The sequence below is a fragment of the Colletotrichum fructicola genome (genome assembly GCF_000319635.2).
Source record: "Colletotrichum fructicola Nara gc5 chromosome Unknown KSG_Nara_v1_contig10, whole genome shotgun sequence".
Classification (NCBI taxonomy): Eukaryota; Fungi; Ascomycota; class Sordariomycetes; order Glomerellales; family Glomerellaceae; genus Colletotrichum; species Colletotrichum fructicola.
The window spans coordinates 622,900-640,242 of NW_027094060.1; the positions used below are offsets into that span (position 1 = coordinate 622,900).

The 17,343-nt window shown below is 55.3% G+C and overlaps 4 protein-coding genes across 4 annotated transcripts; 3 read left to right on the forward strand and 1 right to left on the reverse strand.

Moving 5' to 3' along the window:
- Window positions 1–137: 137 nt before the first annotated feature.
- CGGC5_v015685 (uncharacterized protein) lies at window positions 138–662 on the forward strand (the record flags this gene model as incomplete). Its single annotated transcript, XM_032020527.1, has 1 exon — window positions 138–662. The coding sequence occupies one exon, from the start codon at window positions 138–140 to the stop codon at window positions 660–662; it is 525 nt and encodes a 174-aa protein (XP_031882462.1).
- A 1,609-nt stretch (window positions 663–2,271) lies between these two features.
- Window positions 2,272–5,577, forward strand: CGGC5_v015686 (uncharacterized protein; the record flags this gene model as incomplete). The annotated part of the gene is made up of 1 exon (XM_032020525.1): window positions 2,272–5,577. The coding sequence occupies one exon, from the start codon at window positions 2,272–2,274 to the stop codon at window positions 5,575–5,577; it is 3,306 nt and encodes a 1,101-aa protein (XP_031882368.1).
- Window positions 5,578–10,335: 4,758 nt separating this feature from the next.
- FRE2-1 (Ferric/cupric reductase transmembrane component 2) lies at window positions 10,336–12,281 on the forward strand (the record flags this gene model as incomplete). The annotated part of the gene is made up of 4 exons (XM_032020524.1): window positions 10,336–10,538; window positions 10,605–10,766; window positions 10,819–11,693; window positions 11,746–12,281. The coding sequence occupies 4 exons, from the start codon at window positions 10,336–10,338 to the stop codon at window positions 12,279–12,281; spliced, it is 1,776 nt and encodes a 591-aa protein (XP_031882367.1).
- A 1,722-nt stretch (window positions 12,282–14,003) lies between these two features.
- Window positions 14,004–17,058, reverse strand: CGGC5_v015688 (C-1-tetrahydrofolate synthase; the record flags this gene model as incomplete). The annotated part of the gene is made up of 5 exons (XM_032020523.1): window positions 14,004–14,112; window positions 14,164–16,691; window positions 16,750–16,787; window positions 16,850–16,870; window positions 16,935–17,058. The coding sequence occupies 5 exons, from the start codon at window positions 17,056–17,058 to the stop codon at window positions 14,004–14,006; spliced, it is 2,820 nt and encodes a 939-aa protein (XP_031882360.1).
- Window positions 17,059–17,343: the final 285 nt, after the last annotated feature.

A 17,343-nucleotide genomic window follows, 5' to 3' on the forward strand; every position in this document is an offset into this window, starting at 1 on the left:
TCAACGCCACAAACTCCGAGGCAGTGCATACTCACCTCAACACCACCACGACCGTTTTCATCCAAGATCGGAAGCGAAAAGCATTCCTCTGGAGCCAAACAGGCGCCCTTCAGCAAACAAATCATACCCAGCCGCCAATGAATCCTTGCTTGAAAACAGACATCGCCCCGGTTACACAAACAGTCAACACCCTCCTCCTTCGCACCTACGCCCTTCTGCAGACGCCCCTGACGGGCGCGACCCTGCGCCTGGCGCTTGAAGCCGCTGACAAAGCCCTTGCGATTGCGACAAATTTTGGACGCTTCGACCTTGAACCCCGCGCCCAGCTCTACCGTGGACATGTATTGCGAGCATGGGGTCGTTGGCGCGCTGCCTGGCAGGCGTACATCCGCGCGGCAAGCGTAAGGGGCATCGGGTTCTCGGGGACGGACATCAAGTGCCTCACGCGAGAGTGTCTTGAAATGATGAGGATAGAAGACGAGTGCGATCCCGAGAGGAAGAAGAGCATGATGGAGAGGAAAGGCGCGAGGATGGTGCGCTTCGAGTTGGACGAGAGGACTCCTAGCAGAATCGACGAAGTTGATGGAACCCAGTCCGACGAGAGTACTGATGGGCATGTACCTGCTCCTGAATGGAAGCGGCGAGGTCATTGGAAGCCGTGAGAGTTTGCCTGATCTTAGATCTGTACGGGGCAGAGGTTCTGTCCATCGGTCGCCGACACCAACATGACGCCATATTCAGACCATGAGGTGGTGGGGTATTTCGCTATGGGGAATGAGAGGCTATCATTATGCCTTCTATTTAGGTGGGAAATATCAAGCATTCAGAGTCATGGACGGTCACTTATGTCCATTTTCATGTCGCCAGCCTTTGTTGACGCTATCCCAGGTCTTGCCGGCCAATACTCGGTAATGCTTCTTTGTATCTGCAGCAAGGGCATCGAACTCTTTGAAGGTCGGGTCTCCCTTCGAGAAAGTTTTCCACCGAAAGCGTCTTTATGGCCAGTATCACCACAAGATAATGTGGAAAGCTTGAATTAAGATGAATGAGAGTCTGGGAGCTACTGAAGTTGATAATGATCATAAACGCCCGAGACTGGGAGGAATACTCGGAGAGTTACTTTCCCCAGACAAATACTCTTTCTCATTAAGGTCTCTCCGTGACCGCGCTTTCCATTCATTATTCTTACTTTCAGTATCGTGTAGAAAAACCGATATGGGCGATTCTAAGAGGCGGAGAAGCTCAGAGGACAACCGCGGGCGCAATGTTCGGCCAGCATCAGACAATACGGAGGCTTTCCCTAACGACAATCATTTGACCATACGAACCAACGCCCCTGCCAACAACACCAATGATGTCGCTGTGAACGCAACTTCCGATGGAAGAACGTCCCGCCAAGCTGCGCGGTCCGAAATGGTCCAGGAAAGTAGCGCAGTTGCTCGTTCGTCAAGAGCTCCGATTTCTCGGAAAGAGGTGCCAGCATCTGAGACGGTCAGCCCCGACGACACCGGCGCCGGCAGATTCCACTGGCCACGCCCATCGTCTAGACCAAGACGTTTTACCCACAGACGGGCAATGTCTGATGCGAATCCGTCAGGTCCATCAAACACAGCTCCTAGTGAATCTCAGGAGGCAGCTCAGGGGCAGCCGAGGGAGAGTCGAAGAAGCATATCCGGCGCAGAGTCGGGAGAGCCTCGTAGGAGCATTTCCGAAGCAGTCACGAGCAGTCATGTCGACGATCAAATACCTCCTCCTCAATTCCGAAGAACCAGTAGTCAGACTATAATCCGCAAAGAAGTTGGATCATCCGGCCGGGACAGCAGCAGGGGGCATCCGCCCGTTGGACCGCTGCCTTCGCCTTCGGTTCCCTCCAGACGGGGGAGCAGTGGGCAACACCCGCAAAACAAGCCGTTGCCTCCTCGTCCGGATGAGTCGCCAGCCCGTTCGCCCGGTCCTTCATCACGAGAGAGCAGCGGCCACCACCCACAGAACAAACCATTGCCTGCTCGTCCTGTGGAATCAAATCAGACACCGATTAAGGATGCTTCTCTAAGGAATGATTCGCCCTCCATTTTCAACTCCACCCCTCCTGAAAATCCTCCAGGACCTGCCATCGCCCCCAGGTCTACCGGCTATGGCTCTTCCACCAGGAATCTGGACCGTCAGTCGTCAACTGCAACCCCCCCTCTGATTGACATTTCTGCTAGCCCCGGCCCTTTACCGAGAGATTCCGGCCAAGGATCTGACCAGAAGCGGAAGTTGGACTTTAATATGAGTCCTCTGAAGCCTTCATCGGAGAAGCCTTCGAACAAACCTGTACTGCGTCTGTGGAAGCAAAATGTCGAGGGCCAGCAGTCTTCTGCCACCGCATCCCGGTCATCTGAGGCAACCCCTATGCCTGCGTCCAGAACTACGTCTGTGGACCCAAAAACATCCATTCCATGGCGTGGACCAACTCTTGAGCAGAAGAAGTCGGCCGACTCATTGATAGATTTCAATGGACCGTTCGAAACCTCGGGCGACAGCGAGAAGACACCCGCAACCCAGCAACCGCAGAGGCCGGTCTTCCCAGATCCGAATTCGCCGACACTGAAAGCATTCAAAACGGAACCCCCCCGCGATGGACCCGGCTTCCATGGCCGGCCTACTCCTGAGCCAAATCCCGACGCTTCAAACCGCCCCCATGTTTGGATACGCCCGCAACGTCTGCCTGTTGACGAGTCTCAGGAAACTATAGAGACCTACAAGAAATCGTTCAGTCTCAACCAAGAAACCCGCTTGACCCTTCTTTCTCGTACGCATCGCTATCCCGATTACGGCCGCGACGAAGAAGCTACCCGGCGCAAGGCCGAATTCGAACGGCAGACGGGCGAGACCATGTCCGACGCAGACTACTACTCCCTCTTTGACCAGACGACAGCCACGGATGGCATGATTTCCTCGCTCATGGAGTTCATGGAGGGGCGGGAGTACGTGAAAGCACCCTACGTCAACCGCATCATCCACCAGCTCTTGAAGATGATGTACCAATCCGCCCGGGAGGAGAGTCGGCTCAGAGACAGGAGAAAGCGGGAGTGCGACTTGTTGAAACGCAGGCTTGAGGACTGCGAGAAAAGGTGTGGTGGCAAGACCAAGCCTGTCAGCCTCGACACGAGCGGCGACAGGGAGAAGACGCTGAGACTTATAAAGGAGATGTGGGACCGCATGGACGGCGTCATGGACAAAGAAGAAGAGTGCATCCGAGATCACAACCATAAGTGGAGGAACCGCGAGGAAACACTGCGGCGAAACGACGCCAGCTTTCGGGAATGGCGCGCCTTGGACGAACGGTTCAGATCTCTTTGGGACGAGCGCCAGCATCTCGAAGAGCTCATTGCAAGCAGAAACGGGTACCTCGTCGAGGATCTGGGCCGGCTAAAGGACGTCGACGACCAACTACAGCACATGCGCAGGGACTTTGGCACCTGGCTGGAGTACAGGACCAATATGTTGATCGACTGGATTAAGCCCATTGGAGAGGATGATATAGACGGCAGTGTTGCAAAGTTGCGAGACATCCACAGGGGGCTGCACATAGAGGTCGCGTTGCTGAACACTGAAATGGGCAGACTGAAGCGCATCGCCGACTTCCAGCGCGAGGCACGTGAGGTGCAAGCCAGATCGATGGTCGACGCTACCGCCGATTCACGACAACCGACCCTCCCACAGGTGAGCACCGACGGCAGTCAACCAGAAGACATCCAGCATGCGGAGCCCGCGGCACATCCATGCAGCGGATGCCGCTCACGCGACGACCAGCTTCGGGAGAAGGACAGAATGCTGAAGGAGAGGACGAAGCTCTTGAAGCTTGGCGTCTACAAACAAAGTGCCGCAGAAAATCAGAGGGACAAGCTTAAAGAAGCCCTCGAACAGGTCTATAGCAACAGGGTTCAGGATGCGTTGAACACCATTGGCAGTTACAGGACCCTCGTCATCGACGAAATGGAGTGGGAGATGGACTATCTCAACCGGTTGCTGCATGCCCAAGTTGGTCGGACCAAGGAGCAAGCGGACTTGTTTCAAGGCACTGTCGACTCCCTCCGCGACAAAGACCCGTCGAACCCCGTTCTGCAGGAGCTCGAAGACATGCATAACTCGGTCCAGCGACTGGCTGATACCACTGAGGCTACACAACGAAGCTTTGGTCAGCAGCTTGATCGTATGGTTTCCAACCGAGCGACTCATTTGGATCAAGCCGCTGAACCAGATGAACAGGACCAGATCGCCAGAGACGGTCTGGTCACGACTTTGAAAAGCCAGGTTGACGAACTCACGCGAAGAATTCGGAAGATGTCGGAGAAGAAGGCACATGAGAACCTCAAGGTTGTGGATAAGGTGCGTCAAGACATGGAACGCAAGATTTCGGATCTCCAAGATCGCGTTGCAAGGTACAAGGAAGATCTCCAGCAGCAGCGAAAGGGGATTCAAGCAGACCTGGATTCTACTGTTTTCCGGGATCAGCGGAGCACGTCCCAGCTATTCGCGAAGGATGCGGAGCTCGAAGAAAGGGAGGAAGAGTGCCGACGCATCGAGGGGACTGCGAGAACATTGCAGGCCGAACTTGACAAACTCAAGGCAGCTTACGGTGAAATCGAAGAGCTCAACGAAGACTTGGAGGGAAAAGTCTGGGCTTTGCAGATTCACCTGGAGGAACGAAACGAAACCGACCGGTGGTCTTTGTGGGACGGCACCGAAATCGAAGTCACAGGAAACGACGATCCCGACTATCGGCGACAAGCCAATATCAACAAGCTGCAAAGGGACCTCGTTACAGCAATTGCAAAGGGCATGAACGAGGCAGAGAAGAATACGAGCAAGAGCTCCAGATCTGCGTCCGCAAAATTCACCAAGTTTTTTGAGTCGACGGTTCGCAAGCTGGATAAGAAGAAGGCGGACGAGACCAGCACGACCAGCTCGATCCACGAAACGGAGAAAAACATCGAGGCTTTCTGGAGAATGGTTGATTTCCAGAGGAGAAGGGCAGAAGTTGTGTCGTTGATCAGAAGCAGCAGGATCCAGCAAGCCAAGGACAGGCTCGGCGAACTGGTGCGTTCTATTGAGCACTATACGGACTATTGGCCTGACAAGCAACATGAATACGAGGCCTTTCGATCGATGCACTATCTCCAGGCGTACGTCAATGTGGCATTGACCACGATTCAAGTGCGTATGGGCGAAAACTATTCGATGATTGCGCGGGAGTCGATGGCGACTGCTCGGGGTGAGTTCCTGAAAGCAGAGACTTACGTGGCCAAGTTGAAAGAACGACCAGGCGCAGGCGGAGCATGGCAAGCCATGGGGAGGTATCTGCAAATCCAGACGCAGAGATCTGTGGAGGAGCTTCAACAGTGTGACTGCAAGTACAAGACAAGACCTTGCCTACAGCATAGCCGCGATGGCTCAGCGGCGTACTATGACTTCATGCAAGCGCCTGACGACCAGGCCGAGATGGAGTTGCCACGATCTGTGCAGAACACGCTGGAGCCGTACGGCCGCTCTGCAAGCAACTACACGATGGATCCAAGAAGGCACGGATGAACCGCCTAGACTGACTTGTGTAACGACTTGGGGGCTTGCAGGATAGGCAGGCAGATAGACATGGGTGTGCAGTGGGTTCAGCTAAGGATAGATTCGAGGACGGGAGATCGATGCGGTTGATCGGCGTTACGGTTTAGGTCTCGGGGAGTTTGAATGTGACAAATGAGAGTAAATGCCAAGAAAGTGTTTGTTGTTGTTTTCATGAGGATTCGTAATCTCCGGGATAGTAGCTTGGTGCTATCGCCAACCTTCGTTCTCGCCTCTGCTCGTGATAATACCAAAGCACTCAGACGTGTGTAAGTTGGAGTCGGGGAGTTCAGTGGCGTTTGGCTCAAGTCTCCGGTCTTCCGCGCGGCGAGCTGATTCATGTGTTTCCCCGTTGACCAGGGCGGCGAAGGCGAAGCATGTTGATGAGGCGGCCTCCTTGATGGATGAGTGCAGGATGGACGTTGGAACGAGAGAGTGGAATCCGCCAATGACCGATTCGGCTGGCGGAAGGTGAGTGGGTGAGGTGTTGGTGTGGAGGTTGGAGCCGGTAGGGACGAGAAGTCAAATTGATAGCGAGAAGCAGTGGTGGGGCCGGGGAATTAAGCTGCTAGCGGGTACATCAACTTCCGCCCAGATGACATGGGAGACGAAGTCCTCCCTATCACCACATGCCAAGTCGTCCGACTCCTAGCGCACTCACTCACCCGCGCGGGTGAGCTTGATTGCTTACCACGCCAATGCATTCCTCAAACTCTTCTCAACGCCCATCTACAACATGACACCTCCCCATTCGCTCAGCCGCCCGCGCCTCATCCGCTTGCTGTGCCTGGCGATAGGGCCCCTGGACTCCATTTCGTCTTGTCCACCCCCAACCTGCCTCCCGGCCAGGTTCAATATCTAAACCTTGTCTCGGGAGCGGCATTTCCTCGAGCCTCATCTGCGTCGCCAGTGCGCACGTCAACTGTCTCAGCCAAACGTGGGCCTGGGAATGGATAGGCGAAAGGGGTGTGTGTATGTGTGTGATTCGAGATGCGATGTGATGTGGGTGGCATCTGGCATCCCGGCAGCTAACACAAACCAAACGCCAGCCTAGGAAGAAAGCAGAAGGCCGAACTTGCACCTCTGTCACATTACATTGACTTTCGCATGGTCGAGGGGCGGGCGCCTTACGAAAACAAACTTGCGTCTGGCGTGCTTCACAATCTGTCGCTTCCCTCGATGGCCCTAACACACGTGGGACGCAAGAAACATGCTCAAGATCCAGGAGTTGGCGTTGAAGTTGGACCCATCAGAACTTTCTTGACAGGCCAGGAGCCGGACAGACATAGCCTACCCTACCCAGGGATGACGCCTGGTGATGCGGCGTGGCCCTAATCTGCGAGCCTGCCAGACGACGATCTCTTCCATTGCTATTGCACCGAATCCGGCCTCGAGGTCTCTTAGACGGGCATGATGATTGTGGACCACGACTCAGCGGCCGCTGCACCAAGACAGACGACCCTCAACAGCCCACTGACCATCGCAAAAGGTCCCAAGCCACTGGACCCTTCGACGCAGAAGCGAGAGAAACGGGCAGCTCGTTAAACAAAAGTCTGGAACGCGATGCTACGCAAATCTCTGGATCAATACAACCGCATCCTGGCTCGGAGCAGCTATTTGTCCGCCCCTTCTCTCACAATCACATAGCCACCCCGACCAACCCAACCGCAGCGGCTTCAGTGTCACCGACCGCGAAAAGTCTACCTCATGCCACTCGCCGCCGCCTTCTCCTCCAGATTGATTAGATCGATTGACCTGGCCCTATCCCATTGGCCGGTCCTTGTCGTTTGGCTCCCCGCGTCCGTTTACACTGTACGCACATTGTTCGCTTCTCCTCCTTTGACCAACAGCGGCTGCTTCCGGCGATGGGGGCGGCAACGAGAAACGGTATGGCAGTGCTTTTCTTGCTTTTGGTGACGAATTTGGACCGGTGAGCAGAGGCACCAAGCTTCCAAGCGTCTAGCCAGCCGCGTCTGCATCGCATCATATCACATTTTGCGTTCCTGACGCATCATTATCTCAAACCAAGAACGGATGACGCCTGGCCTGGCCTGGACAGGGCCCACGCCACAACACACTCCGTGTCCCGCGCTCCCGCTCTCCCGTCACCCCGATCCTGTCTAGCCCCATCCCCTTCCCTTTCCCGGCTCCGGCGTCCACCACAGCGCAGCGCAAGGGGGGAGAGAAACCCCCACTGGCACGGCAGCTACAAACCATCGGGCGCACGCGAGGTGTTGTCAAATGCCAAGGGTTTGGCGCGACCTACCCTCTCGTGGAAAAGGCGCGGGCGGTTTGGTTCTGCGGCGGAGATCACGAAAGGGCGGGATATGGCTTGATCGAGCAAAGCCGGGCCAAGCCAGGGTCACTCATCCAGTAGGTGACTATGACCACGGAGAGACTAAAAGACCAGACCAGGCGGCGGCGGGTGCGATGCTTCTGACGGGACAGCCACAGCCTATGGATAGCAGGCATCCATGGAATGGACTCGAGCTCGCACCGAGAAACACGGGCCGTCCGACGGCGTTTACAACCTTGCTTCTGTCCAATCCAGGCAAGTCAAATCTGTCTGCAAGATGCAGATAGGCACCGTGATACCGGGAGCTCCACCTTGAATGCCACAATCTGGAGGCAGATTGATCCCGAAGAATGGTATTTGGGATTTCGACTCACAGTCGCAGCCCAACAACAGACCATGACAGTGTCTGGTTTGTGGGGTAAATGTGTACGCATGTGTCTCTCTTCTCTGACTCTCACGGAGTGCTGGAATTCTCGGCCGCGTATTGTTCTCTTTTCGTGGTTGGCTTAATTTACCCAAATTATGTCAACACCCCCCCGGGCTTCCGTCTTCTGGGTGCGAAGCGAGGGAGGCCGTCCGAGTCCTGGTACGGCCCCGTTGTCGACGGGACTACGGTTCACGGCACGCAACACCTCAGACGTCGACGCCCGGGGTACCCTATCATCTTGCCCCCCCGCCCAGCATCCCGCGCCACAAAACCACTCTACTTCAACCTCAATTAACATCGTCGGCCTGCTGCTGCTGTGCGCTCACTTAAATACCTTCCTGCCAACCGAGCAAGAAGCTTTGTCAAGCTGACAAAACAAGGCAGCCAGCCGGCCGAGATGGAGTTCCTGGTCCCTATGGGGCAGCCACCATATCTCACAATTTTGCTACAATCTAGATTTTCTTTTGCTTCGCTCCCGTGGGATCCTCCTGTGGCCATCCAAGCAAACATGCTCCCCGGTTCTTTCGCTTCGTCCTTCCCGCTGCCCTAGCTCCCTTTTGCGGGGAGCTGTTGGCGTGTACGTTACACCGGCTACTTGCACCAACTACCCCGTCGAGGGCTTGGGCTGTCAACCTGTCATTGGGCCTCCGTCCAGACATGTCCACGTATCAAAGAATGTCGTTTGGGGCGACAAGTGACTCTCTTCCAGGCAGCTACCCAGGGGGGGCCAGCCATGGATGGTGACCAAGGCTCAGTTTGCCCAGGGCAAGACCATGCCGTCGAGGACGCAACCTCGTTTACTTACACAGGCACAGGAACCCATCCAGCTGGGGAACGTGACGCCTGTCTCACATGCCATGGACTTGACAACTCGCCCCTGGCAGGAAAGGCGGTTTCGGAAGATTGCTGTGTAAGTGCGTGATAAGCGGCGCGCAGGAACTTCTTCAGAAAAAGCAAGATGGTGATGGTGGTGCATGGCCAGGCGGGTGGCCAGTCCCACGATGGGAAGGTCTGAGATAGACCCTCAGGATACGCCATTACGGGCCCATTGCGACATTCAACTTTTTCTTCAGCTGACGGGATCCTCGATGTCTGTGATACCCTCCTCCGCTTATCATGAGGTTGCTGTTTGGGAGGCCGTGAAAAAAAAGGGCCAGACAAAAGGTGCGCCACCAGGGGCAAGCCACGAACAGTAAGTCAACCGCTTTCATCCATGCCCACACCCGGAGCGTGTAAGTTGGAGGAGGGAGCTTGCAGGGGAAAAGTGTAAAAGCTTAGCAAGGCAGAGGAGAAAAGCAAAAAGAGACATGTCACTCTTTCAGGGTTTTGCTGTGCTCCTGATATTCTCTTTCGCAGTAGGCTAGCAACGCCTTCTTCCTTTCCCTATTTTCTTTTCCTTGTGTACACCCCTTCTTCAGCAGACGCCTCAGTTCGTCTGAAAAAGGCAAGCCTGGGGTCTCTGGTCTACCTGGGCCAAGGAAGAAACGCTTTGTGGGACCCAGCTGTGGCTCTGGGGGCTCCTTCCCTGACCCCAGTTGCTCTTGCCAAACCCTGCAATGCCTTCCTTCCTATATGCTGTGAGTTGAGGAAGGCACCTTCCTTCACATTGTGAGCAGCTACCACATGCTGCCTGCACCTTTCCTTTCCTGGGGGCTTCTGCTCTAGGTATCTACACTACCACCCCTCCTCCACTTGCCCAACCACACCCTGTCCATGTTCACGCCTTCTTCACTTACACCCACACTGTCTTTCCCGGTCCTGCCTCTCCCTCTGCAGACCACACTCACGTCGTCCTTACTTCTCAATCTTAAAATCCCAGGGCCCTCCACGCCTGTTTCTTCACTTTGACCCGTCTCTTCACGCCTTCCGCCAACAGCTTCAAATTCTTCAGAAGACTTCAGTGTATACTGTTTGTCGCTTGAGCACAGGGTGTTGTATCTGTCTCATTGTTAACCCGCCGCCGACGACATCTCAGCAACCTTACAGACTCACACGGCCTCTCTTCACAATGGTTAGCGGTCCTTCAGCCTACCCGCTGCTCTTTGCAAAGCGGACGCGCATGAATCAGGATGTTGTCACCTGGTTTGCCATCATTCTGAGCTCACTCATGGGAGTCTTCATCGTCTTTCATCTGAGCCGCCTCTTCGCCCAAAAGACTGGCCTGGCCTCCAAGCTCTCAGGTGCCACAAAGCCTTTTGTCTTTGTGTCCAGGTAAGACTCGAGATATTCTCCATCTCACGGACTGTAGCACTGGGACGGGAGCTAATCGGAATCCAGAATTGTCCGCAGATACTCTGTGCTCAAGTTCCCTGCCCTCCCTTCCACCGGCCACGCTGTCATCGCTCTTCTCTACATCGTGGTCAACGTCGTCCTTCTCCTAACGTACCTCGACGATTCGCTTCTTCCCTACATCACTGTTGTTGCTGCTCGCGCCGGATGGTATGTTTCCTACGGAATTCCCGATCAGCTGCTAGAGACTGACTACAAGCAGGCTTGCCATTGCGAACATCGTCTTCGTCATTTTCCTGAGCCTCAAGAACACTCCTCTCGGATATCTGACGGCCTGGTCTTACGAGCGTCTCAATGTCCTCCACCAGATTGCCGGATACGTCACGATGGCCCTCATCATCGTACACGGCGCTACCTATTCTTCGTACTTTATTGAAGCAAACAACGCTGCCCGTCTCCGTGTCCACGAGGAGATCTACGGTATCGCCTCCGGCTTCACCTTCCTCACTCTTGTCGTGGCTGGCGCGGTTGTCCGCTTCTGGTCGTACGAACTGTTCTACGTCATCCACGTTTCCTTCTTCGCCATTTCGATGGTGCTCGTGGGCCTTCACCAGCCCGAGATGACAAAGAAGATCATCATCGCCACGGCACTTGGCTCGGCGCTCTGGCTTAGCGACCGCATCTTGCGATTTTTCCGAGTTGCTTATTACAGCATCAACAACACTGCCACCGTCTACCCTCTGCCTCATGGCGGCACCCGCGTCGTCCTGAAGAAGGCACCTATCATGGCAAACTCCGGCGAGCACTGCTTCCTGTGGATTCCCAAGATTCGCGCGTTCGAGATGCACCCGTTTACTATCGCCAACATGGATCCCCTCGAGTTCGTTATCAACTCCTACGATGGTTTCACTCGTGATCTCCACAGGTATGCGACGAGCAACCCTGGTGCAACAGTCAAGGCATCAGTCGAAGGCTCCTATGGAAGATTCCCCAACCCGGCCGAATACGACAAGATTGTCTTGGTTGCTGGTGGCAGTGGCGCGAGCTTCACCTTCGGAATGGCTCTGAACCTCCTCAAAAGAATCGGTGATGGAGCCCAGAAGAGCATTGTGTTCGTCTGGATGGTGAAGGATCCTGGTACGTCTCTCGCCATCTCTTACTCAAAGTGGAAAAAGCTAATATCATCCAGCCCGTCTCGAATGGTTTTCGGAGTCCCTTGCCACCATTAACCGCGCGCTCAACTCTTCCATCCAGCTTTACGTCACCCGCAGCCCCGGTTCCCATGGCTCGTCGCAAGAGGACATGGTTCAAACTGACAGATCGCGGTCCGGCACTATCTCCTCTGACGCTTCCACACCCTTCACGCCTGCGACCGAGAAGTTCGACGAGGCCGCACACGCTCCCCGACAGCCATCGAAGGTTCTTACTCGTACCGTTTCAGACCCCGAGAAATCCGGCAACGAGTCGGACCTCACAACACCGACTTCTCCGATTCAGCAAGCCACCGTCGGCTCTCATATCAACAATATCCCCATCCACTACGGCCGACCCGACGCCTCCATGATCATCACCAAAGCCATCGAAGAGGCCCCTGCGAACCAGCGCGTGCTCGTCATGGGCTGTGGCCCAGCGACTTTGATGACTCAGGTCCGCAACACCACCGCCTCCCACATTCGCACCTCCGGTCCTGCCGTAGAGCTGCACTGCGAGCAATTTGGATGGTGAACATACTGGTGTTGGGGACGACGTCGGCAACTGCGGACGTGACTTGGCCATTGCCAGGTAATGTCTACGCGATCAAAGTCTTTCTTGTGCATATTTGAAAACCTTTTCTGGCGTTGTTGGAGTAAATACGGGCACGGCATTTGGTTTCCCTTGCATTTTTCTGCAGCTTTGAAAGGATGGATACGCCTTCAACGATTGGAGAGAGAGCTGGTCATGCGATACGTTCATACCCGTACAGAAGCTTGGCCCCGTGGCCGCCTGTACTTTGTTGCTTACAGAGAACAACTTTGATGAATCTTCGTAAACACTGCCTTCGCCATGACATTTGTGAAATCTGCCAGCCCAAAGTGAAAATCCCAAAGTGAAAATGCGGCCTCGTATCTTTCGGGCCGCCCAATCACGCCGCTGACAATGTTTCCGAGCCACACAAGACCAAACAAAGACGGAGTCTTGAGGATAACCTCCTTCTCGCCGGCCTGCGACGATCGACGCAATGACCAGTCGTTCGCCGCTCGCCCGTCATACACATACTATGTACAAAGCACATCGCATGACCGTTAGATCTCCGCGCACCATCGCCAAGCCGCACGCACCCGGGAACGACCCCGTTGCCCAACCCACGAAACGGGGGCCAAAACCATGCGAAAGTTTACGAAGCTGCTTTCCCGACTGGGTAACCGTGTTGTCGCCAGCAAACTATATCAGTAGCAGCAGCAGGGGGCTTGGTTTTCGAACATAAGTATTTCATATATTCCGAAGCCGTTCACATACCGCTTTTGACACACAGCATGCACCTCACCGTTTTCTGGGACACTGCTGACAAGGCCAAGAAAGTCATCGCAGCACCATGTGGTCTTTGACAGCTCTCACGCCCCCCTCTCCCGGCGGCAACTTCCGGAGTAAAGCAGGCCTGTCATATAGCATTCATAGAATTCGGGGAGGTTGGGCATGGTAGTTTGTGGGATGTTGTGAATCGCCGTCGGTATTTGCTGCCGAAATCCGGGGAAATGAGATGGTGGTGGTGTCGACCCAGACCTTGGTTGTGACTCAAGAGTTTGCAAGCATCTCAGGCATCATGGGGCCTGATCAGCGGGCCAAGCATCAATATAATTATATTGGCGACGAGTGATGGGCTCGGGTTGGCGGTTGAATGTAATGGAAGCACAGGAGGTGGATGCGGAGGGCGTTGCGCCGTGGTATGCCGTGTCTTGGACCTTGGTTGCAACGTCATCTGCCGCGGTGCCGAGAAGCGGTTCAACAACTGGCATTGTGAGATGTCCCTGGCTGGAGAACGGGGTCTAGAAGTCCGAATGAGACAGCGCAGGTCTGTCTGGAATGAAAATCACAGTTCTCTCCACTCAGTACAGAAATGCGGACGTAAGGCAGATCTATAGACTTCATCGTCTTCGCACTCAAAGCTTATTGAAGATCTTCCATATCATATCAATGCACGATGAGACAAGCCAAAAGGCGGGAAGTTTTTGTAGTAATATCATAAATAGTCCCTTCTATTCCAGTTGGGTACTCTACAAGCCGAGAGCAGGTATCATATGTTGAACAGATGCTAGTCTTCTTTCCTTATCCCCAGCGCCATTTGTTGAATAAATGCCACCGGAATGTTGCTTTCCTTTCCCACGTTTTAAACCAATTCCCTCTATAAGTCAACCCCGAGGCGCCTCAAGCAACCAGATGGTTGCAGGTTATCCATGCTTTACTTTCCGGTTAGAACAGGCCGTCAATCTCACCAGTCTCGGTGTCGACATCGACGTTCAGGTAACCCGGAGCTGTGGGCAGACCAGGGATGGTCTGGATGTCGGCGGCGAGCGCATACCTGTTATGTTGTTAGCAATGTCACTGAGAGTAAGAAGGATGGTTTGCTTACAGGTAACCAGCACCGGCGGCCATTCTCACGTCCCTAACAGGAACTGTGAAGCCGGTCGGGGCGCCCTTCAGGTTGGGGTCGTGGGAAAGGGAGTACTGGGTCTTGGCAACGCAAATAGGCAAGTTGCCGAAGCCCTGCTTTGTGTAGGTGTCGACCTTCTTCTGAGCCAGCTCGCTGAACTCGACGGCCGCAGCACCGTACATCTTCTGGCCAATGGCCTCGATGCGCTTCTGGACGGATCCCTCGAGATCGTAGAGGAGCTTGAAGTCCTTGGGCTTCTCGCTGGCGGCGATAACGCCCTTGCCCAACTCAACAGCGCCCTTACCACCCTCAGCCCAGTGGTTGGAGAGGATGGCGTCCTCGGCACCGGCGGCAATGGCCTCTTCGCGGATTACTGCAATTTCAGCGTCGGTGTCGGTGATGAACTTGTTGATGGCGACCACGACGGGGATGCCGTAGGCCTTGGCGTTCTCGATGTGCTTGCGGAGGTTGACGCAACCAGCACGAAGAATGTCGATATTCTCCTGCTTGTAGACGGCATCGAGGGCAGCGCCGGGGGCGATGGGAGGACCACCACCGTGGACCTTCAGAGCACGGACAGTGGCAACAACGACGACAACATCCGGAACAAGACCGGAGGCACGGCACTTGATGTTGAAGAAACGCTCACCGCCCATGGTGAAGTCGAAACCAGCCTCAGTAACAACGAAACCGGCCTTCTCGGCGGGGTTCTCGTCAGCCTCGGTGCCAACAATCTTCAGGGCCATCTTGTCAGCCAGGATGGAGCTGTTGCCGACACTGATGTTGGCGAAGGGTCCAGCGTGCACGAAGACGGGAGTTCCCTCAAGAGTTTGCATCAGGTTGGGCTTGATGGCGTCCTTCATGAGAGCGGTGAGAGCACCGCCAGCGCCGAGGTCGTCGCAAGTAACAGGCTCGCCGCTTCTGGAGCTGGCAACAACCATGCGGCCAAGACGCTCACGCATGTCAGCCAAGCTGGTGCTGAGGGCCAGGATGGCCATACACTCGCTGGCAACGGAGATATCGAAGCCGGTCTCACGCTTGTGTCCCTTCTCCGTGGGCGCAACACCAACGGTGATACCGCGAAGGTGCCTGTCGTTGACATCCAGCACACGTCTCCACGTAATGGTCTCAGGGTCAATGTCCAGACGGGCGAAGCGGCGGACCTCCTCCTCCGTGAGCTCATCGGGGTTGGTCTTCTCAATGCCCAGCTTCTTGAGACGACGGAACATGACGGGCGCAAACTCCCGCTTGCCGTTCTTTGCGGGAACAAGACGTCTGTAGAGAGGTCCGTCCTTCTGGGTATCCTCGTGGAACATGCGCGTCTCGATGGCCGCTGCGAGGAGGTTGTTTGCCGCAGTAATGGCGTGGATATCACCGGTCAAGTGGAGGTTGAACTCGTCCATGGGGATAACCTGGCTGTAGCCGCCACCAGCAGCACCACCCTTGATGCCAAAGGTAGGGCCTTGACTGGGCTGACGAACGTTTGCGAAGGTGACACGACCAAGGTGGGCGCCCAAGGCCTGAGCGAGACCCATGGTGGTTGTTGACTTGCCCTCGCCGAGAGGAGTAGGGGTGATGCCGGTGACGACAACGTACTTGCCATTGCGGCGGTGGTCGAGACGCTTCAGAACGCTAAGATCGACCTTCGCCTTGTAGGCACCGTAAGGCTCAAGCTCGTGAGAAGCAATACCAACCTCCTTAGCCAGACGAGTGATCTGCTTGGGGTTTTGGGCCCTGGAGACCTCAATGTCAGATGGGACAGGCTCCTTGAGGTGAAGAGGCAGAGGAACAATCTTCCTCTGCTTCTCACGCTCAAAAGCCTGCACGGCCGAGTCGACAACGTTGTGCATGAGCATTGCGACGGTCATGGGCCCGACACCGCCAGGAACCGGGGTAATGTGAGAAGCGACCTGGGAAGCCGACTCGTAGTCGACATCTCCAACGAGACGCTGACCAGACTTCTTGGTAGAATCGGGGATGTAGTTGGTACCGACGTCGATGACAACGACGCCGGGCTTGAGCCACTCGCCCTTCACGAAGCCGGGCTGGCCAATGGCAGCGACGACAACATCGGCTGCCTTGAGGTGCTCCTGCAGGCCCTGACTCTTGGAGTGGCATACAGTGACAGTGGCGTCCGCATTGCGAAGAAGGTAGCTTACAGGGCTGCCGACGATGTCGCTGCGACCAAGAACAACAGCGTTCTTGCCCTTCAAGTCGACGCCAGCCTCCTGAAGCAGGACCATAACGCCCTTGGGAGTGCAGGGAACGAAGGGAGGACGACCACCCCGCTTCGCAAGCTCGCCAATATTCCTGGTGCCGAAGCCATCGACATCCTTCTCGTCTGCAACAGCAGAAGTGATAGTGTACTCATCGAGGTGCTTGGGAAGAGGCAATTGCACCAAGATACCGTGGACGGCGGGGTCGTCGTTGAGGCGGTAGATGCGGTCAAGGAGCTCAGGCTCAGAGATGGACTCGGGAAAGTGAACCAGTTCACATCCAATGTTTGCCTGATTAGAAGTGTGAGTTATTTTGCAAGCCAAAACAGGCTCAATGATGGGTGCGTACCTCCTTGGCGGCCTTGTCCTTCATGCGAACATAGGTGGCTGCGGGGTTGTGAGCATCGCGACAAATTTCATGGTGGGGCAGACATGATGTCGCAACATACCAGAGTCCGATCTATCGCCGACTGCGGATGAACCTTGATTAGCCAAACGAACGTTCGCGTGGAACAAGCAGCGAAGCCAACTTACCCTGAATGATCGTAAGAGTAGGCTGGAATCTGGGGTTCAGCTTCTGCTTCTCGAGAATGTCGTTCCCCAACGTCTCCCGGATCTTCTTGGCGATGGCAGTGCCATCAATCTTGGTAGCGACCATTGCGGGCGTGGAGGTTGCGAAAGACCGAATGCGACAGCTTCTGTCCACGGAACCCAGGGTCCTTGCGGTAGATGGGCGAAAGGAATGCCTAGAAACCAGAGTAGAGGCTCGTTTTCTCGACTGTCTGAACGCAAAGTCTGAGGGGTGTTGGGAAGAAAGTGAGGGAGTTGAGATGTTCACCGCGGCCAAGCGGGCAGTTTGAGTGTAAGCGGAAGCACTGAGAAGGAGGGGCGAGGGATGGCGGCCAAGCTCGGGATTTAGCGCCCTGCAGGGTCGACGGCCTGA